Source organism: Ranitomeya variabilis, chromosome 6 (assembly GCF_051348905.1).
Source record: "Ranitomeya variabilis isolate aRanVar5 chromosome 6, aRanVar5.hap1, whole genome shotgun sequence".
NCBI classification, from domain to species: Eukaryota; Metazoa; Chordata; class Amphibia; order Anura; family Dendrobatidae; genus Ranitomeya; species Ranitomeya variabilis.
Window position 1 is genome coordinate 24,615,552 of NC_135237.1, and position 23,108 is coordinate 24,638,659.

The 23,108-nt window shown below is 44.3% G+C and overlaps 1 protein-coding gene across 3 annotated transcripts in view; it reads left to right on the plus strand.

Annotated features, from left to right (window-relative positions):
• DGKB (diacylglycerol kinase beta) overlaps positions 1-23,108 on the plus strand; it is a 655,304-nt gene that overhangs the window by 198,325 nt on the left and 433,871 nt on the right. For all 3 annotated transcript variants that reach the window (XM_077268080.1, XM_077268081.1, XM_077268082.1), the window contains exons 6-9: positions 393-536; positions 3,729-3,778; positions 12,203-12,277; positions 19,139-19,258. In XM_077268080.1, coding sequence (XP_077124195.1) covers positions 393-536; positions 3,729-3,778; positions 12,203-12,277; positions 19,139-19,258 — 389 coding nt within the window. The remainder of the gene's footprint in view (positions 1-392; positions 537-3,728; positions 3,779-12,202; positions 12,278-19,138; positions 19,259-23,108) is intronic.

Below are 23,108 nucleotides of genomic sequence, written 5' to 3' on the forward strand. Positions count from 1 at the left end.
GACCAGCCTGATTGACAGGTGAAAACGACTACTTTGGTAACGTATTTCGGCAGCATAGGTGGGGAATCGGGGTCCACAAAATACACTATTGTAATGCACAGCTCAGGCCCTATTTAACAGTATTTTTATCTCATACGGAAAAAACGGGGTGACAGGTTCCCTTTAATGTTCGTCCTGCTTTCATCTTACATTGCTAAAATGGGTTCATATGGTCCGTTAACCAAAATTGATCGTGAACTGTTTACTTTATTGGGATCCATCATTGACAATTGGAGACACTGTGTTGCAGAAATTCCCACAAGTTGTCCCCGCGGTTGTTTTTTTATGCACTGAATGTCTCTTCCGAATATCGATAACTGTGTGTCCTAATGACATTGTTCTTTACCTTGTAGGTCTTCGCATGAATTATAGAAGCAACAGTTCATCACGATCTTCATCCCCGGTGTCCTTGCGACCTCCTGACGTCATCCAGCTGAAAGATATTGTGTGTTATTTATCACTGCTGGAAAGAGGAAGACCCGAGGATAAGCTGGAATGTGAGTATTACCGCCATTGGCACTGCACCATATAACCAGTATGTAGCATATTGTAGCATTAATTTGCAGCATTGTGGTCCTAGGTTCAAATCCCACCAAGGACAACATCGGCAAGGAGTTTGTAGGTTCTCCCCATGTTTGCGTGGGTTTCCTTCAGGTTCTCCAGTTCCCTCCCTCATTCCAAAGTCGTACTGATAGGGAATGTAGATTGTGATTTTCAATAGGGAAAGCGATGATGATGTTTGTAAAGTGCTTTGGAATTAAAGGTTATCCAAGTGCAGTATAATGTAAGGGAAAAGACCCTGATTCCTAGGATGTGTCACTTACTCGGCTGCGTTTTGTTTTTTCAATACAACCAGATTTTATTATCAGGAGGAGATTATCACTGTAGGATTAGGTGTCTCATGCCTCCTAGTCCAACCACTCCTCCACCACTGTTTAGCAGCTTTGTGTCAATATACAGTGTACACAGAAAACTGCCAAACAGTAGCGTGGGTGAGGTTAGCTCTGCTAGATCTGCAGCAGAGTAATCAGTGATTGTGTCATAACTAATACATTGCTGGAATCATGGTCTCAATCCTTACATCAAGCTGCCTCCAGATTAGATAGCAAAAACCTGCTGACAGATTTCATTTAATTGCACCAATTAAATAATAATAAATAATTTGATAGTGTAACAGTGTAATATAGTAAATTTCAATAATATATTGCATGATACAACATGATATATATGTACCTAAACAGCATATTGTAAAGTATAATTATATAAGTATTATGGAGATGCTACCCACTTGGGTGCGTGTTGAGGCAACACAGGAACCGCTTCCATTTAAATGTCCAGGCTGGTTTATTGGTGCTTCATAAACCATGAAACAAGCAAAGGAAAATAAACGGCCATTCAGTGCAGGCAAAACAAAGTAAACAGTTCCAACACAGTCACTGTAGAGCCAGTCCAGGACACAGAGGCTGGATAGCACTTACTATACCGGCTCAGTCTGGAGACATCACACAGGAGGTCTTCTTACCTCCAGATACAGACCATGTGTCAAACAAATAGACTCCATTTTACCTTGTGAACCACATCCAGGGTTGGGTATGTGGGTAGCCATCTCTCAAGCTGCAGGTAACACCTGGCCCAAATGCACCAAACAAAGCTCTTAGTAGTATGTGCACTAGAGCATTACTCCAGGTTTACATCACAGAGGACAACCACCTCAGTGATACATATCCCACCTTACACAGTATAATGTAGCATAATGTATTGTATAATACACTATATTAGGAGGTACGTCATAAAGTATATAATAGTGTTATTTAATAATGTATTTTATTTTTTTTGCACTGGAGCTCTTACAAAGAGACTGTCTAGTAGTGGACGTCAGATTCCTGCTCTTTCGCTTCCACATAAGGAGGTCAGCAGAAGTGATATCTACTGATACCCGTCCATCAGAAGGTATCATGCACCTTTCCTAGTCTGACAATTCTTGTTGACAAGTATCAGTAGATGTGACGCCATCGGCCCCGCTGACCTCCTGATGGGGAAGTGTGCCAGTAGAATCACTACTTTTAAAGATCTTCCACCGGACACCAGGAGACATCTTCAGAGATGTCGTGGAGTCCATGCCTTGACCGCTCAGAGCATGGGTAGAATATGGCAAGTTTATAGTTATTATTATTAGCTTTTTGGATTCTATAAAAGTATTTGTGGCACAAACAGAAAGTTTGTGTCATCATCATGTAGGTTGGAGAATCACGTGATCGCAGTCATGGTGTCCTCGTCATCTCAGTCTTATTCCCTACAGCCTCTTGTGAGGATTTGTTTACCATCTTGAAGATTACAGGCGGGTTCTTATCATTCTCTGTTAAACAGCGTCCTCTGCTGGACGACCTCAGCAATAACATGCCAAATCTTCAATTCTAGACCTCATTCCCGTCATTAATCCGGCTCTGCTCTATTATTATTTTCTATAGAAGGTTGTGTGATGTCAAAAGGCCACAATGAGTGTAAGCTTTATCTCCTGAGGCTTTGTGGAGAAAATTGGCAAAATTAAGAGTGTTGTAGGGTCTAACAGGCCCAACGTTGAATACATTGTATTCACCGGTTGTAGCCCCTCACCTGTCCTTCAGCTCCCTTCTCCGCAGAGCCTCGGTCCTCCATGCCGGTTTTCAGTTCTTCTTGTGCTTCCAACAGAGGCCAGTGATTAGCCTCACATGGTCACGTTTTGGAGTTGAATCATGTCATTGACCTCCATGTGGTGTGTTTCTCCATGACACCACGTGAGTCTACAGAGAACTCCGGAAGAACCGAAAATTGGCCTGGAGGACTGAGAAGTTGTGGTGAGGACAAATAAGGATAGGTGAGGGTCTTGGGTCAGTGATTGTAATGTATATTCTGTTCCTTAATTTCTGGTAAAGTTGTGTGATAACCATAAGGGTGACTCCTCAGGGGCGGATCTTTCTTTCTTTTTGAATTTTTGGACAACAAATGTGCACAATTTTGAAACAATATGAAAACAGGATATATAGGGATGGATATGACATAAGTATTGGCACACACATTTCTAAGGATCCATGAATGAGATGATTGTCTAGAATCTCAAGATCCCCAAGCCTATATAACTGTTGTCCATTTTCAAAATTTGTCCCACAGATTGCTTTAAAATAATGAAATAATCATTACTTACTTGATGGAGACCCTGCTGCTCCATCCTTGCCTCTCGGCTGTTCCCCGCTGATAATTGTTCCCTGTCTACAACATGTGACTGTTGTAGCCAATTACTGCCCTCAGTGGTCAAATTAAGGCAACCTTGGCCAGACTGCTAAGCCCAGTGACTGGTTGCAGTAGTCACATGTTGCAGACGGGATGTCACCACTGCAAACAAGGTGGTAAACAAAGATCTCATTAAAATTTAAGTAAGAGAAGCCATATTGTTCTATCTCCCAGTTTTTGTATCCGCCCACGAGGAGCTGCATTCAAATTTATTTTCTTAATTATATACTTTATTCATTATTGGACGACCCCAACTGGAAAGCTAAAGTGCTCCATATAAATTAGAACGCCCATATACTCACCTCCGATGCTGCTTGAGCAACGTCAGCGCTGCATCTCCTGATACTGTTACACTAAAAGAACGTGTCAGAAACTTGTGCAGGAAGAATTTCTGATATTTTTTCCATTGTTTTCCATTTTAGTTATGTTTCGGCTGTACGACACTGATGGGAACGGCTACCTGGACAGTGCGGTGAGTGTCAGACCTGCGCAGTATGTCATGGATTACTTTTCTTACTGAGGTATTGACCATTGCTTCCTCCAGACCTTCCCAGCTGCTGAGCGGGGGCACTTACCTTTGAGGGGTCTTTTTACATCATATAGTGTACAATTGAAAAATCTTTTAGCGCATGCGCCATAAGTAACCTGATAATGCGTGCAGCTCCATACCGTACAGAGACATACATCAGGCCATGCTGAAAAACATATACTGCGCACCCAGGGATTTCCTAAAAATCAGGGCCCCCAATCTTTGGCATCTGAGCCACATGTGGCTCGCAGGTCCCTGGTGCGTGGCTCGCGGAGTCTCGGCTGTCTACTCCGGCAATCGTGACTGTCAACGTGACATCAATAGGACAAAGAGAATCGGGGCATTAATTATTGTGAACAGGTCACTCTGGGGGCATTGTTACTTTTTTGGGCAGCATTCAAGCGTTTTTTTATTTTTAAAGGGGCATTAATGCTTGATAAGGAAGGAATCAGACCAGTGCAACTTTCTATGGGGACAATCTAGGCATTATCATGTTATGATGGGGCAAAGGTGGCATTTTTACTTTTCTGAGCGCACACCTACGAAGACCACCCATCGGGCTTCCGCTATTTCTTTGCATAGAGTCATCTGATAAGATAAAGTTTTCCGTCTCTGATGATCTATCAGACTAAGTATTCAATCACAAGTAATAATAATAATAATTTTATTTATATAGCGCTGACATATTCCGCAGCGCTTTACAATTATAGAGGGGACTTGTACAGACAATAGACATTACAGCATAACAATAAACACAGATCAAAACATTAATTGTATATATATTCCCCAAAACATTTTACTCAATGCGTATTGCATTGCATGCATATGCCTTTATATGCTAAATTGCATATTGCGAAACAAAGCGACTCCAGAATACATATTATACAGACAAAAAACGAGTCTTGCTAGTAAATAGAAGTATATATGAACACATTTTATTGGTTAAATAAATCACAGAAGATATTATTAAAAAAGGGGCTTAAAAAGAGCACAGAAAATAGCCCAAAAGGTCACAGAGCAATAAATTAGTACAAAAAATACAAAGATATACCAGGTAAGTGACAACTAGTCCAAGTATAATAGGAGCTGGGTACAACCCCAGGACGTACGGGGTAAATATATATATAGCTAATGGTGTGGCTATTGCACAGTCTCTGTCTAAAGGTGCAAATGGAATCCCACCAAATGCGTCAGAGGGAGGTACATATTACCCATGTGGTTAACAGTGATCACAAAGTTTACTCCCCTTACTATATAACCCAAGTTGGCTCTAAAGCGCACCTATACGTAATGAGACCTGCACAGCATTAGCAATAAGTTAAGGAGTAAATTACCCATCATAACGTCCAGGTAGTCGTGCCACAGCTCCTTCCCCAACGCACGTTTCGGAAATCCGTTTTCCTTTTTCAAGGGGCGTGATTTATGTGGTAAGAAGTTACTCCCTTTATACTGCGTGCTGCACACCACATGGTGGCAGCAGGCAAATGAAAACCTGCCTATTGCGCACGCGCACCACCGCTGAGCCGCCGAGCGCCGTGCCTTCAGACACACCCCCCATCTGTCAGGTCACGTGGGGCGGTCGGCGCCTTGCCGTCACCACGCAACAAGACAAGATAGGGGCGGTCCAAGAACACGGAGCAGAAGACGTTCTGTGTTTCTCAGAGCTTCAAGCTCCAAAACTAATATGGACTATAGAGCACGTGAGCAAGTTTGGCTTACTCGCATTAATGAGGTGTTCAGTGACAAATCCAAGGCATCGGTGGCAACTGGTAGTAGGGATATACATGAGGCAACAAAGAGGCTAAAGGAATTACTTCACAAACGTACTAAGGTTTGGTGGAATCGGGCATTTCTGACTAAATATATTGAGACGGGTTTGACACCGAGGGGACTTCGTGTCCAAGTTTTTCCGTCATTTGAAGTGGAAGATATTATCTTCCAACAAAAATGGGAAGAATGTGCCAACGTGTGTTCCAGGGGCTTTATGGAGTTATTAGCACAACATAATCAGGACACCATAGATACCCTAGATCAAGAGATTGAAATAGTCCAAAATACACTTAAACAAGAACTCTCAGAAATTGAGTTACGGACATTAAATCAGGATATTGATATTGAATTCCAAAAATGGGAAAAAGACATCTGTACAATTAAGACCACAAAATTTCAGAGAGATATTGGTGACAAACAATCCAATACGATGTATAAATGGAATCGGAAATCAAGGAGGTATGTGAAGAGATCTAGGGGAAGACCGCCCCACGTGACCTGACAGATGGGGGGTGTGTCTGAAGGCACGGCGCTCGGCGGCTCAGCGGTGGTGCGCGTGCGCAATAGGCAGGTTTTCATTTGCCTGCTGCCACCATGTGGTGTGCAGCACGCAGTATAAAGGGAGTAACTTCTTACCACATAAATCACGCCCCTTGAAAAAGGAAAACGGATTTCCGAAACGTGCGTTGGGGAAGGAGCTGTGGCACGACTACCTGGACGTTATGATGGGTAATTTACTCCTTAACTTATTGCTAATGCTGTGCAGGTCTCATTACGTATAGGTGCGCTTTAGAGCCAACTTGGGTTATATAGTAAGGGGAGTAAACTTTGTGATCACTGTTAACCACATGGGTAATATGTACCTCCCTCTGACGCATTTGGTGGGATTCCATTTGCACCTTTAGACAGAGACTGTGCAATAGCCACACCATTAGCTATATATATATTTACCCCGTACGTCCTGGGGTTGTACCCAGCTCCTATTATACTTGGACTAGTTGTCACTTACCTGGTATATCTTTGTATTTTTTGTACTAATTTATTGCTCTGTGACCTTTTGGGCTATTTTCTGTGCTCTTTTTAAGCCCCTTTTTTAATAATATCTTCTGTGATTTATTTAACCAATAAAATGTGTTCATATATACTTCTATTTACTAGCAAGACTCGTTTTTTGTCTGTATAATACAGATCAAAACATACCAGGAGGAATGAGGGCCCTGCTCGCAAGCTTACAAACTATGAGGAAAAGGGGAGACACGAGAGGAGGATGGTAACAATTGCTTTAGTTATTTGGACCAGCCATAGTGTAAGGCTCGGGTGTTCATGTAAAGCTGCATGAACCAGTTAACTGCCTAAGTATGTAGCAGTACAGACACAGAGGCTATTAACTGCATAAAGTGTATGAGAACACGATGCGAGGAACCTGATTGTGGTTGAAGTTTTTTGAATGGGCCACACAGGGATAGTTAGGTTAATGCGTTGAGGCGGTAGGCCAGTCTGAACAAATGCGTTTTTAGGACACGCTTAAAACTTCGGGGATTGGGGATTAATCGTATTAACCTGGGTAGTGCATTCCAAAGAATCGGCGCAGCACGTGTAAAGTCTTGGAGACGGGAATGGGAGTTTCTGATTATTGAGGATGCTAACCTGAGGTCATTAGCGGAGCGGAGGGCACGGGTAGGGTGGTAGACTGAGACCAGAGAGGAGATGTAGGGTGGTGCTGAGCCATGGAGTGCTTTGTGGATGAGGGTAGTAGTTTTGTACTGGATTCTGGAGTGGATGGGTAGCCAGTGTAATGACTGGCACAAGGTAGAGGCATCGGTGTAACGGTTGGTGAGGAATATGATCCTGGCAGCAGCATTCAGGACAGATTGGAGCGGGGAGAGTTTGGTAAGAGGGAGGCTGATTAGTAGAGAGTTACAATAGTCCAGACGAGAATGAATAAGTGAGACAGTAAGAGTTTTTGCAGAGTCGAAAGTAAGAAAAGGGCGAATTCTAGAAATGTTTTTGAGATGCAGATAAGAAGAGCGAGCCAGTGATCGGATGTGGGGGGTGAATGAAAGCTCGGAATCAAGGATAACCCCAAGGCAGCGGGCATGTTGCTTTGGAGTAATGATGGAACCGCACACGGAGATGGCAATGTCAGGCAAAGGTAGGTTAGTAGAGGGAGAGAACACGAGGAGTTCAGTTTTTGACAGGTTCAGTTTCAGATAGAGGGAGGACATGATGTTAGAGACAGTGGTAAGACAATCACTGGTGTTTTCTAAAAAGGTCGGCGTGAAAACAGGAGAAGAGGTGTATAATTGGGTGTCGTCAGCATAGAGATGGTACTGGAAACCAAATCTACTGATTGTTTGTCCAATAGGGGCAGTATACAAAGAGAAGAGGAGGGGGCCTAGGACTGATCCTTGAAGAACCCCAACAGTAAGGGGAAGGGGAGAGGAGGAGGAACCAGCAAAACATACAGTGAAGGAGCGGTCAGAGAGATAGGAGGAGAACCAAGAGAGAACGGTGTCCTTGAGGCCGATGGAGCGGAGCATAGTGAGGAGGAGCTGATGATCCACAGTGCCGAATGCTGCGGAAAGATCCAAGAGAATTAGCATGGAGTAGTGACCATTAGATTTAGCTGTTAGTAGGTCATTAGAGACTTTAGTGAGGGCAGTTTCAGTAGAGTGTAAAGAGCGGAAGCCAGATTGAAGAGGGTCGAGAAGAGAGTTATCTGAGAGATAGCGGGTAAGACGGGAGTGGACCAGGCGTTCGAGGAGTTTAGAGATGAAGGGAAGATTAGAGACAGGTCTATAATTAGCGGCACAGTTTTGGTCGAGGGAGGGTTTTTTAAGTAATGGATGTATGATGGCATGCTTAAATGAGGAGGGAAAAATACCGGAAGTGAGAGAAAGGTTGAATATTTTTGTTAGGTGAGAGGTGACAGCCAGGAAAAGGGACTGGAGGAGATGTGACGGAATGGGGTCACTGGTGCAAGTGGTCGGGTGAGGAGATGCTAGGAGCCTGATTACTTCTTCTGACTGGTTCAAAGTCAGAGAGTGAACTAGATGCAGTGGGGGAGGGAGGACAGTGCCTGGTATGAAGAGATTGGGAGATGATTTCCTGTCGAATGTGGTCAATTTTTTCTTTGAAGTAATTGGCCATATCGTCAGCACCGAGATCCGTGGTTGGGGCCTGCTCTCTTGGGTTGAGTAGGGAATGAAAAGTGTCAAAGAGACGTTTAGTGTTATTGGACAGCGAGGTGATGAGGGTGTTAAAATAGGTTTGTTTGGAGAGGTGAAGGGCAGAGTTGTATGTTTTAAGCACAAACTTATAATGGATGTAATCTTTGGGTAGATTAGATTTTCTCCACAGACGTTCGGCGCACCTGGAGCACCGCTGCAGGAAACGTGTTTGCAGCGTGTTCCAGAGTTGTCGCCGTCTGTGCTGAGTTGTTCTATGTATAGGAGGTGCAATTTCATCCAGGGCACTTTGCAGGGTTTCATTGTAATGCTTCAGAGCAGAATCAGGACATGAGATGGAGGAGATTGGGGCCAATGAGGACTGCAAGTTCTTCATAAGTTTCTGAGTGCTAATGGCCCGTATATTTCTATAAGTGTGGAAAGTGGGGGTGACCTGAGCAGGATGGCAGTTCTTGATAGAGAATGAAAGAAGGTTATGGTCAGAGAGCGGAAGAGGGGAGTTTGTGAAATCATCCAGTGAGCAAAGCCGGGAGAAGACCAAATTGAGGGAGTTTCCATCTTCGTGAGTTGGAGAGTTAGTATGATGCGAGAGGCCGAAAGAGGAGGTTAGAGATAAAAGGTGAGAAGCAGATGGGGAGAGGGGAAAAGCAATGGGGATGTTGAAATCACCCATGATGAAGGTGGGGGTGTCACGGGAGAGAAAATGTGGAAGCCGGGAGGCAAAGTGATCCAGGAACTGATGAGAGGGGCTGGGAGGACGATACACCACCGCCACCCGCATGGAGAAGTGGATGTAGAGTCTAACCACACAAAGAGCAAAGATGCGGTGTGCTGCCCATCGCTTCCATCGTCAGTATCTGATGACTGCCTGTCGCCTCCATCATCAGGTGGAGTCAACGAGAGGTCACCAGATACTGATGATGGAGGCAACGGGCGGGCACCAGATACTGATGATGGAGGCGACGAGCGGTCACAGATACTAACGATGGAGGCAACGGGCGGGCACCAGATACTGATGATGGAGGCGACGAGCGGTCACAGATACTAACGATGGAGGCAATGGGCGGGCACCAGATACTGATGATGGAGGCGACGAGCGGTCACCAGATACTGATGATAGAGGCGACAGGCGGTCACCAGATACTGATCATGGAAGCGACAGGCGGTCACCAGATACTGATGATGGTGGCAACGGGCGATCACCAGATATTGATGATGGAGGCGATGGGCAGTCACCAGATGCTAATGATGGAGGCGACGGGCAGTCACCAGATGCTGATGATAGAGGCGATGGGCGGTCATCAGTTACTGATGATGGAGGCGATGGGTGGTCACCAGATACTGATGATGGGTGAAGGGAGGTCACTAGATACTGATGATGGAGGTGACGGGCGGTCACCAGATACTGATGATGAGGCAAAAGGAGGTCACTAGATACTGATGATGGAGGCGACGGGCGGTCACCAGATACTGTTGATGGAGGCAATGGGTGGTCACCAGATACTGATAATAGAGGCAATGGGCGGTCACCAGATACTGATAATAGAGGCGATGGGTGGTCACCAGATACTGATAATAGAGGCGATGGGTGGTCACCAGATACTGATAATAGAGGCAATGGGCGGTCACCAGATACTGATAATAGAGGCAATGGGCGGTCACCAGATACTGATAATAGAGGCGATGGGTGGTCACCAGATACTGATAATAGAGGCAATGGGCGGTCACCAGATACTGATAATAGAGGCAATGGGCGGTCACCAGATACTGATGATGGAGGCGATGGGCGGTAACCAGATACTGGTGAGATTTAGATGTATTCTTTATTTATTTACTTTGCATTATGTTCATTGATAAAAATAAACTATTAACATTTCTATTTTCTAGCCTCGTAGACATTAAATGGAGTGGAGGTCGAGCACGCGCAGCCACCTCTGCTACATTTAAGAGATGGTGCTGCAGAGCCCTGTTCCCAGACTTTCAGTGCACTGATCTTGGGAACACTCTGGGTCTCAGACAGCGGTTGGACCCCCAGCACTCAGCCACTTATCGTTCACTCCTTGCAGACACTTGTTCTTTTGGAGAATAATCATTTAATTGTCGGCACTTGCGCATTATTTTTTTCACTGTTGCTTAGTATTTTGCTGCCACCTGCTGGTCAATCTGTGTATTATCTCTCTAACTTCACATTGTTCTTTACATTATATTATTATTATTATTATTATTTATTGTTATAGCGCCATTTATTCCATGGTGCTTTACATGTGAGGAGGAGTATACATAATAAAAACAAGTACAATAATCTTAAACAATACAAGTCATAACTGGTACAGGAGGAGTGAGGACCCTGCCCGCGAAGGCTCACAATCTACAAGGGATGGGTGAGGATACAGTAGGCGAGGGTAGAGCTGGTCTTGCATCGGTTTGGTCGATTATATCTCTCCTGATACTGTGAATCTTTGTATGTTTGTTTTCAATCGTAAATTTCTTTCCCTGACTCCACTTTGGCCATTTTTAATTGTTTAAATTTTATATAAATTAAAAATAAAAAAATAAATATTTGTTCATATTCTGTTTAAGTTATACATCTTCAACTCAACTCTTAGGTTTATATATTCTCATTTTTCACTTTTCCTCGCTTGCAGGCTTTATTCTTCAGTGGTGTAATACTCCTCTTTCACCCCTTACCCACACTCTCAGTCATTGGCGGCTTAGTTTTCTCCTTTCCTATGTATGGGTTGGTCTCCAATGCCTTGGGTAGCACACAGAAGCTCCTTTCAATAGAGACTGCTTGCACCCCTTTGTCACTCTTTATTCAGGGGTGCAGTTACCAATTGGCAAGTGCACCGATCCCCCACTTTACTTTGGCCCTAACGAGTTCCTACTTTGGCATACCCATTGGCAAGTGTTTCTCTCCTCCTATTTGCTACTATAGCTTTTTGTCTAGGATTTTTTCTTTCTTTTATCGGCAGATTGTCTACAAATCCTTCCTCTTTCTAGCAAAAGAGGAGAACCCACTCTCTGTAAAAATCCAGGGTTCATTGGGCAAAGATACTTACGTTAACTCCAAACAACTAATAACTTGGCATTTCATGCAGCTGCTCAGTGTGCTAACTCTTTATGCTCTGCTTTTGTCCCTGCAGACATCACTCATGCTACTCATGCAGCTGCTCAGTGTGCTAACTCTTTATGCTCTGCTTTTGTCCCTGCAGACATCACTCATGCTACTCATGCAGCTGCTCAGTGTGCTAACTCTTTATGCTCTGCTTTTGTCCCTGCAGACATCACTCATGCTACTCATGCAGCTGCTCAGTGTGCTAACTCTTTATGCTCTGCTTTTGTCCCTGCAGACATCACTCATGATATAAGACTGTTGTTTGACAAGATGTTGCTATTCTTCTGTTGTCAGGAGCTGGAAAGTATAATCACACAGATGATGCACGTCGCTGAATATCTGGAATGGGACGTCACCGAGCTCAGTCCTGTAAGTGACAACTACTCCATTACAATGTGTAAGGCTGACACGACCGTATAAACGACATCTGATTTTTATCCGGGAAGAAGTGGACACTTATTCATATATATTTTCATCCGCATGGGACCCACTTTCATACAACAGCAGCTTCCCTCTTTCCTGATTGCAATGTATCACTAAAAAGCGGACGCTACATGGTTGATCGTATGGGATCTGATTTTTTTATGTACCATTCCTTTGACGTGGACATTTTTTCCTGGGGAAAAAAATGTCATCTGGGCAGTGTAATTGAAAAACATTGATCCAAGTTCTGCTTGTGTAATTGAATTTTTTTTTTACGGATATCTCTCACAGTGAAAATATGGTCGAGTGAACATACCCTAACAGGCAGATCTGGCATCCTCGATTCTGGAGTTGTAGAGCCACATTTATCAGATCAAGAAGGAATGAGTTTGACAAATGTGTCAGGGATCAGTTTATAAGATGTAGCAGAGCTGAGTTATAATTCATTGGAGCCGGTGATATATAATTAGTTACATGTAGCAGGGATGTGTGTATCTAATGCAGCAGAGCTGAGTTATACGTCATTGGAGCTGGTGATATATAATTAGTTACATGTAGCAGGGATGTGTGTATCTAATGCAGCAGAGCTGAGTTATAGTTCATTGGAGGTGGTGATATATAATTAGTTACATGTAGCAGGGATGTGTGTATCTAATGTAGCAGAGCTGAGTTATACTTCATTGGATCTGGTGATATATAATTAGTTACATGTAGCAGGGATGTGTGTATCTAATTGTAATAATTATAGGGGATAACTAAGTTTGTCCAAACACTTGTTGATTGTGTTCAAAGCTTCCAAACTTCTTTTGCAGACCTTCCACATCTTTCTGCAGTGATCTAATTATGGAAAACACCTGCTCTAATCTGCTCTCTGCAGTCATTGTTCCAGCAGTCTCCTTTTTTTATGGCTAGAGTATCCTGTAATAATTATAGGGGATAACTCAGGAGACTCTTTGCGTGGAAGAAGACAACTACAGGACACAGTTTTATAAGTGGTAAAGTCTATATTATCACACGGTGATTCAAACAGGTGCAGAGAGAAACTCAAGTACACAACACTTGGTGTAAATATTAAACGCAGTTTATCAGTTTATAGGGAACTTCAGAGGAAAATGCAATCAAGCAGAAAGTCTATGAAGCACAATTATTCTTGAGGATACTTGACACGAATAAGTTCTTGTCTTAGTCCAAACACAGATAGATATGCTTATAAGGCAGTTCAAATCATATCTTAGCTCAACCAGGGAGGCCTGGTTAATGGTCTCAGGTTTTTGCAGAGCAGAAACAGCTTACATGTCCAGCAAATGAGATGGAAGTAAACACGAGCAGCAGATGAAGGAGGATTACTTGGAAACTGGTGTATGCAGCAGGAACTCAGAGCAGAGTAGCAGGATCACCACACAGGTTCACAGGAGCAGGTATATAGCCAGGGAGTAATCAGAGGTCAGGAGCTGGATGCAAGGCAGAATACTCTAGCACAGACTGAAGGCTGGGGTGGAGTTTTATAGCAGGAAGACACAGTGCACATGAGACCAAAGACGCCATCTTGGAAAAGGGCAGTAATGCACAAAAGGTAAAAAATGTTCAGAGTCCTGACACTAATGTAGCAGAGCTGTGTTATACTTCATTGCAGCCAGTGATATATAATTAGTTACATGTAGCAGGGATGTGTGTATCTAATGCAGCAGAGCTGAGTTATAATTCATTGGAGCCGGTGATATATAATTAGTTACATGTAGCAGGGATGTGTGTATCTAATGCAGCAGAGCTGAGTTATACGTCATTGGAGCTGGTGATATATAATTAGTTACATGTAGCAGGGATGTGTGTACCTAATGTAGCAGAGCTGAGTTATAGTTCATTGGAGGTGGTGATATATAATTAGTTACATGTAGCAGGGATGTGTGTATCTAATGTAGCAGAGCTGAGTTATAATTAATTGGAGCCGGTGATATATAATTAGTTACATGTAGCAGGGATGTGTGTATCTAATGTAGCAGAGCTGAGTTATACTTCATTGGAGCCGGTGATATATAATTAGTTACATGTAGCAGGGATGTGTATCTAATGTAGCAGAGCTGAGTTATACTTCATTGGAGGTGGTGATATATAATTAATTACATGTAGCAGGGATGTGTGTATCTAATGTAGCAAAGCTGAGTTATACTTCATTGGAGGTGGTGATATATAATTAGTTACATGTAGCAGGGATGTGTGTATCTCATGTAGCAGAGCTGAGTTATACTTCATTGGAGGTGGTGATATATAATTAGTTACATGTAGCAGGGATGTGTATCTAATGTAGCAGAGCTGAGTTATACTTCATTGGAGGTGGTGATATATAATTAGTTACATGTAGCAGGGATGTGTGTATCTAATGTAGCAGAGCTGAGTTATACTTCATTGGAGGTGGTGATATATAATTAGTTACATGTAGCAGGGATGTGTATCTAATGTAGCAGAGCTGAGTTATACTTCATTGGAGGTGGTGATATATAATTAGTTACATGTAGCAGGGATGTGTGTATCTAATGCAGCAGAGCTGAGTTATACTTCATTGGAGGTGGTGATATATAGTTAGTTACATGTAGCAGGGATGTGTGTATCTAATGTAGCAGAGCTGAGTTATACGTCATTGGAGCCGGTGATATATAATTAGTTACATGTAGCAGTGATGTGTGTATCTAATGTAGCAGAGCTGAGTTATAATTCATTGGAGCCGGTGATATATAGTTAGTTACATGTAGCCAGGATGTGTGTATCTAATGTAGCAGAGCTGAGTTATAATTCATTGGAGCCGGTGATATATAGTTAGTTACATGTAGCAGGGATGTGTTTATCTAATGTAGCAGAGCTGAGTTATACTTCATTGGAGCCGGTGATATATACCGTAATTAGTTACATGTAGCAGGGATGTGTGTATCTAATGTAGCAGAGCTGGTGTGTAAAGTTTTTTTTATCCCGGACAAACCCTTTAAGGAAGTGATTTGGGGTAGGTGAGAAGGGGGAATGCAAACTATAAGCTACAAAAAGAGTTTTATTTTCTTGATAAAAAAATGTATTTAGTAATCTGATAAATATGGTAAGTGGAGTCTAGCTTAACAGACATTAGTAAAACTGTAAAAAAGTTGTGAGGGCTAAGGAGCCTAAAGTATTATCTCCATGGGGCTACGACAAGGGGGAGCTTAGGAGACTAATGCAAATCACATCTGCCTGTGGCCAATACCAGAGAGAATTTGGGGGAATAATGCAAATTCTATATACAACACCTCAGCGGAATTTAGGAACCAAATGAATGAACATGAGGAGCCTATTGCAAATTATATCTGCCTGCAGCCAGCACTAGGAGGACTAAAAAGAATAATCCAAATTCTATCAACCTGCAGCCAACTCTAGTGGCAGCTAAGGAGAAAAAAATGCAAATTCTATTTGCATATAACCACCACTACGGAACTTAGGAGCCTACTGAACATTGTGTCCGCAGTCAGCCCGCACTAGGGGGAGCTGAGGAATCTAATTCATATTGTATCTGCCTGTAGTCACCAAGATAGGGAGCTGAGGAGCCTAATGTATATGGTATTGGCTTGTAGCCACCACTAGGGGGAGCTGAGGAGTCTAATGTATATTGTGTCTGCCTGTAGCCACCATTAGGGGGAGCTGAGGAGCCTAATGTATATGGTATCGGCTTGTAATAGTAATAATAATCTTTATTTATATAGCGCCAACATATTCCGCAGCGCTTTACAGTTTAACAGTTTCAAACACAGTCATAGGTAACAATGTTAACAATACAGTAATAAGCCACCACTAGGGGAAACTGAAGAATCTAATGCATATTGTATCTGCCTGTAGCCACCATTAGGGGGAGCTGAGGAGCCAAATGCATATTGCATCTGCCTGTAGCCACCAATAGGGGGAGCTGAGGAGACTAATGCATATTGTATCTGCCTATAGTCACCAAAATGGGGAGCTGAGGAGCCTAATGTATATAGTATCTGCATGAAGACTCCACTAGGGGGAGCTAAGGAACCTAATGCATATGGTATCTGCCTGTAGCCACCACTAGGGGGAGCTGAGGAGCCTAATGCATATTGTGTCTGCCTGTAGCCATCACTAGGGGGAGCTGAGGAGCCTAATGCATATTGTGTCTGCCTGTAGCCATCACTAGGGGGAGCTGAGGAGCCTAATGCACATTGTGTCTGCCTGTAGCCACCACTAGGGGGAGCTGAGGAGCCTAATGCATATTGTGTCTGCCTGTAGCCACCACTAGGGGGAGCTGAGGAGCCTAATGCATATTGTGTCTGCCTGTAGCCATCACTAGGGGGAGCAGAGGAGCCTAATGCATATTGTGTCTGCCTGTAGCCACCACTAGGGGGAGCTGAGGAGCCTAATGCATATTGTGTCTGCCTGTAGCCACCACTAGGGGGAGCTGAGGAGCCTAATGCATATTGTGTCTGCCTGTAGCCACCACTAGGGGGAGCAGAGGAGCCTAATGCATATTGTGTCTGCCTGTAGCCATCACTAGGGGGAGCTGAGGAGCCTAATGCATATTGTGTCTGCCTGTAGCCATCACTAGGGGGAGCTGAGGAGCCTAATGCATATTGTGTCTGCCTGTAGCCACCACTAGGGGGAGCTGAGGAGCCTAATGCATATTGTGTCTGCCTGTAGCCATCACTAGGGGGAGCTGAGGAGCCTAATGCATATTGTGTCTGCCTGTAGCCACCACTAGGGGGAGCTGAGGAGCCTAATGCATATTGTGTCTGCCTGTAGCCACCACTAGGGGGAGCTGAGGAGCCTAATGCATATTGTGTCTGCCTGTAGCCACCACTAGGGGGAGCTGAGGAGCCTAATGCATATTGTGTCTGCCTGTAGCCACCACTAGGGGGAGCTGAGGAGCCTAATGCATATTGTGTCTGCCTGTAGCCATCACTAGGGGGAGCTGAGGAGCCTAATGCATATTGTGTCTGCCTGTAGCCACCACTAGGGGGAGCTGAGGAGCCTAATGCATATTGTGTCTGCCTGTAGCCACCACTAGGGGGAGCTGAGGAGCCTAATGCATATTGTGTCTGCCTGTAGCCACCACTAGGGGGAGCTGAGGAGCCTAATGCATATTGTGTCTGCCTGTAGCCACCACTAGGGGGAGCTGAGGAGCCTAATGCATATTGTGTCTGCCTGTAGCCACCACTAGGGGGAGCTGAGGAGCCTAATGCATATTGTGTCTGCCTGTAGCCACCACTAGGGGGAGCTGAGGAGCCTAATGCATATTGTGTCTGCCTGTAGCCATCACTAGGGGGAGCAGAGGAGCCTAATGCATATTGTGTCTGCCTGTAGCCATCACTAGGGGGAGCTGAGGAGCCTAATGCATATTGTGTCTGCCTGTAGCCATCACTAGGGGGAGCTGAGGAGCCTAATGCATATTGTGTCTGCCTGTAGCCACCACTAGGGGGAGCTGAGGAGCCTAATGCATATTGTGTCTGCCTGTAGCCATCACTAGGGGGAGCTGAGGAGCCTAATGCATATTGTGTCCGCCTGTAGCCATCACTAGGGGGAGCTGAGGAGCCTAATGCATATTGTGTCTGCCTGTAGCCACCACTAGGGGGAGCTGAGGAGCCTAATGCATATTGTGTCTGCCTGTAGCCACCACTAGGGGGAGCTGAGGAGCCTAATGCATATTGTGTCTGCCTGTAGCCACCACTAGGGGGAGCTGAGGAGCCTAATGCATATTGTGTCTGCCTGTAGCCACCACTAGGGGGAGCTGAGGAGCCTAATGCATATTGTGTCTGCCTGTAGCCACCACTAGGGGGAGCTGAGGAGCCTAATGCATATTGTGTCTGCCTGTAGCCATCACTAGGGGGAGCAGAGGAGCCTAATGCATATTGTGTCTGCCTGTAGCCATCACTAGGGGGAGCTGAGGAGCCTAATGCATATTGTGTCTGCCTGTAGCCATCACTAGGGGGAGCTGAGGAGCCTAATGCATATTGTGTCTGCCTGTAGCCACCACTAGGGGGAGCTGAGGAGCCTAATGCATATTGTGTCTGCCTGTAGCCATCACTAGGGGGAGCTGAGGAGCCTAATGCATATTGTGTCCGCCTGTAGCCATCACTAGGGGGAGCTGAGGAGCCTAATGCATATTGTGTCTGCCTGTAGCCATCACTAGGGGGAGCTGAGGAGCCTAATGCATATTGTGTCTGCCTGTAGCCATCACTAGGGGGAGCTGAGAAGCCTAATGCATATTGTGTCTGCCTGTAGCCATCACTAAGGGGAGCTGAGGAGCCTAATGCATATTGTGTCTGCCTGTAGCCATCACTAGGGGGAGCTGAGGAGCCTAATGCATATTGTGTCTGCCTGTAGCCATCACTAGGGGGAGCTGAGGAGCCTAATGCATATTGTAATTGCCTGTAGCCACCACTAGGGGGAGCTGAGGAGCCTAATGCATATGGTATCTGCCTGTAGCCACCACTAGGGGGAGCTGAGGAGCCTAATGCATATGGTATCTGCCTGTAGCCATCACTAGGGGGAGCTGAGGAGCCTAATGCATATAGTAATTGCCTATAGCCACCACTAGGAGGAGCTGAAGAGATTAATGCACATGAATTTAGGCCGTGTTTAATGCACAAGCAGTCCTCTTATGCTCCCTCTTGTGATGGCTTACAGGATTTTGGAGGACATTGACTGCAGATTTATCACTGACCTTGTCCTCCTCCTGCACCCCAGCAGACCAGGACAAGGTCTAGAAAATACTCAATGTTGCAACAATAATACAAATCTTAATTGCCCTTGTGTGACGTCCTCCACTTCTGACCACAGATTCTCCATGAAATGATGCAAGAGATCGACTACGACCACGATGGGACGGTCTCACTGGATGAATGGATTCAAGGGGGAATGACCACCATCCCCCTCCTTGTTTTACTTGGGTTGGAAACTGTAAGTTGTTGTTTTTTTTTGTTGTTCTAATAGATTTTTTGTTTAGCCGCCTCCATATTGCTAATAATAACCCTTATATCAAGTAACATCATATGACATTGTCCTGCCCTCTGACCATAGGGGGTCTCAATCCTGGGGTTGTTGCTGCAGTTTCTAGCTAAAACCTGCCCTTCATTGTAGCCATAAAGACAAAGTCCTTCTTATAACCTAAAGGTCAGTGGGTGCCCTCCGCCCGAGCCTGGCGCGCCCATCCCTGTCTATAATACCAAGGGAAGCCACCGGATGGCAGAATACTACCAAGGAGTAATGATAACGGGTATGTATAGGCGCGTATATGTATATTATAATCAGTCCTACCCAAAGGAATAATAATACACTGTGTCACCACATCGGCCTCCAACTCAGACGCCGACGGGTGTTCCGACCCTACTTCATCTGGAGGAGGGTCTGGAGCTTTGTACATGCCTTATAACATCATCATTAAAGGAAATCTGTCAGCAGGCTTTTGGTATGTTATCTGTGAGCAGCATCACATAGGGGACAAAGACCCTGATTTCAGTGATGTGTCATTTGCTGGGCTACTTGGCGCAGTTTTGATAAATTCTCTGTTTTTTTTAGCAGTTCTCTGAATGCTGAGCGCTGTATAGCCCCGCCCACACCACTGATTGGCAGATTTCTGTGTTGAAAGCAGCCAATCGTTGATTGGGGAGGGGTTAGACAGAGCAGGAGGACTAAAGGCACGAGCCAACTAGTCCTCTAGTGATAATCTCCTGCTGATAAAACACTGATTTTTTTAAAACTATAGCAAGCAGCTCAGTAAGTGACACGTCGCTGGAATCAGGGTTTCTGCTCCTACATCATACTGCTCTCAGATGAAATAGCAAAAATCTGGTGACAGATTCCGTTTAAGCCTTAGGGTAGCACTCATTTCCCAGCAAGTGCAACTCATCTCAACTTTCAGATTTTGAAAGAAGTTCTTAAACCATTTTCATCCCTTTTACATAAAACCAAGGCTGCCACCAGGAATTTCAGGGCCCCATACTAGCAAATTTTTGGGGGCCCCTTCAGACTCCATCAAAGCTCCACCTCTCACACCTTCCACAGTCTCAGAGCCCTCTCTGGGAAAAGCTCCACTTCTGCACCACGTCCTCACCAATCACACATAACAGTTCCCGCTAAACACCAGATCACATACACAACCAGCAGCTTTTGTTTTTGAACTAAGTAGCAAAGCCACTAAAGAATCAAGGTCTCCAAAAATTCAATATAAAACAGCAGAAAATGAGGCAGCAACACTTACCTGCTGAGATCTTGGAATAAATGCACTGCAGGGTGCAGCCAACCCATAAAGCAGGATGTTAGCAACACAGGTGCAAAATACCAGATCAACAGCCAGTCTCCACCTACCCATTCCTGGAGGGGGTGACTGCCCAGTATACAATTGCCCAATGAAGGTCCACATAGTATGTTGTTCACACAAGGGTACTGCATAGTGTCTGGTTCAAAGCCTATTAGTCACGCCCCTACTTTTCGATTACGCGGGCTGGCCAGCACGCTCTCAATGCATCCCAGTGTGAACACCCCTCATGTGAGACCGAACGTGTTTAGGCTTGGCTGCACCCCAAAAATATAGTGCAAAAAATATACAAAAATAGTGAGGTATTGGTTGATATTTTGGCCAAAATACGTAAGCTCGTAACCCACGCCAAGGGTCCCCACGCTTTTGTTTTTGGCCAAAAGATTTTTTAAGCTGCCACCACGACAAGGTAAACTCTTTTGGCCGGGCCCTACTCTTCTCTAACCTGCTAAATTTTTCTTACAATACCAATACTCTTTTTAGGTATATTTTTCTTTAAGGGAATGTGTCACATAATTTTTTTTAAAATGGTCAATAATATCACATACAAGGGACAAATATTGTCACACCATGGCCGGGCCACATATTACCACCACATAGTGATCATCTAACACCACATACAAGGAACAAATACCACCTCATCATGACCAGACCACATATTACCACCACATATGGACCAAATAATAGCACATACAAGGAACAAATACCACCACACCATGACCAGACCACATATTACCACCATGTAGTGACTGAATAATACCACATACGAGAGACAAATATAGTCACACCATGACCAGACCACATATTACCACCACATAGTGACTGAATAATGCCACATACAAGGGACAAATACTGACACACCATGACCACACCACATATTACCACCATATAGTGACCAAATACTACCACATACAAGGGACAAATACCACCACACTATGATAAGACTACATATTACCACCACGTAGTGACTGAATAATACTACATACAAGGGACAAATACCACCCTCGATGTCCAGACCACATATTGCTACCACATAGTGACCAAATCATACAACATACAAGGGAGAAATACAGCCACACCATGACCAGACTGCATATTACCACCACATAGTGACTGAATAATACCACATATAGGGACAAATGCCACCACACAATGACCAGACCACACATGACCACCAAATAGTGACCAAATAATACCATATTCAAGTAACAAATAGCACCACACCATGACCAGACCACATATTACCACCACATAGTGACCGAATAATACCGCATACAAGGAACAAATACCGCCATACCATGACCAGTGCACATATTACCACCACATAGTGACCAAATAATACCACATACAAGGAGAAAATACCACCACACCATGACCAGACCACATATTACCCCACATAGTGACCAAATAATACAATACTGATCATTAATAAAAAAACACAATACTAATATTTACCAGAAGTGCCATAATACACAGGAGATCTGTACATAATATACAGTGTGTAGTGTAAGTGTACAGGTCATGCAGTGATCACCAGTAACATTAATGTAAAGGATCTAGGGCGCACCTTTGATGAGACAACATAGAAATAAAGGATTAAATATAGGTCAGGTTGCTCCACCTTGCATGGAGAACAATATGCATATCGCAGAAAAGACCAATACAAAAATTGGTGCGCACACTGTTATGATCCTAGTGGCAAGGATCGCAGGTCGGACTAGCTAAGTAACTGAACAGACTACTAGCTCTGGGGAAGTGGTAACTAGATTGACCGCAACCTGATCCTATCCGCAAACAACTATAGGCAGCCGTGGAACGTTACCTAAAAATCCTAGACGTCTCGTCACGGCCTGAGAAACTGACTATTCCTGGAGGGAAAGAAAGTCCTCACTTGCCTCAGTGGAATGACCCCAAAGATATGGAATAGCCCCCCACAAATATTAACGGTGAGTTAAGGGGAAAGCACAAACGCAGAGATGAAATCAGATTTACCAAATGAGGCCCGCTAATACTAGATAGCAGAAAATAGGAAGGAAACTGTGCGGTCAATAAAAAACCCTATTCAAAATATCCACGCAGAGATTGCTCGAGCCCCCGCACCAACTAACAGTGCGGGGGAAGCAACTCCGTACCCCAGAGCTTACCAGCAAAAAGAAATCACATGTTAGCAAGCTGGACTAGACTCATCATACACAGAAATCATATTGCAGGCAGATGAGCAAAAAATATTCAAACAGAACTTAGCTTATCCTGAAGAGGCAGAAAACGAGATAATCAGGAATAATCAGAATAGCACTGAATACATTGACAGCCGGCAACAAGTGGAAGTGAAGCAGAGCTAAATAGGAGCCTCCCTGGTGAATAACGAGGCAGCTGATCCAGCAGACCCGCAGGATAATAAACCAAACCACCAGGGGGAGCCAAAAAAACAAAGTCACACAATACCATCTGTGACCACAAGAGGGAGCCTGAAAACGGAGTTCACAACAGTAC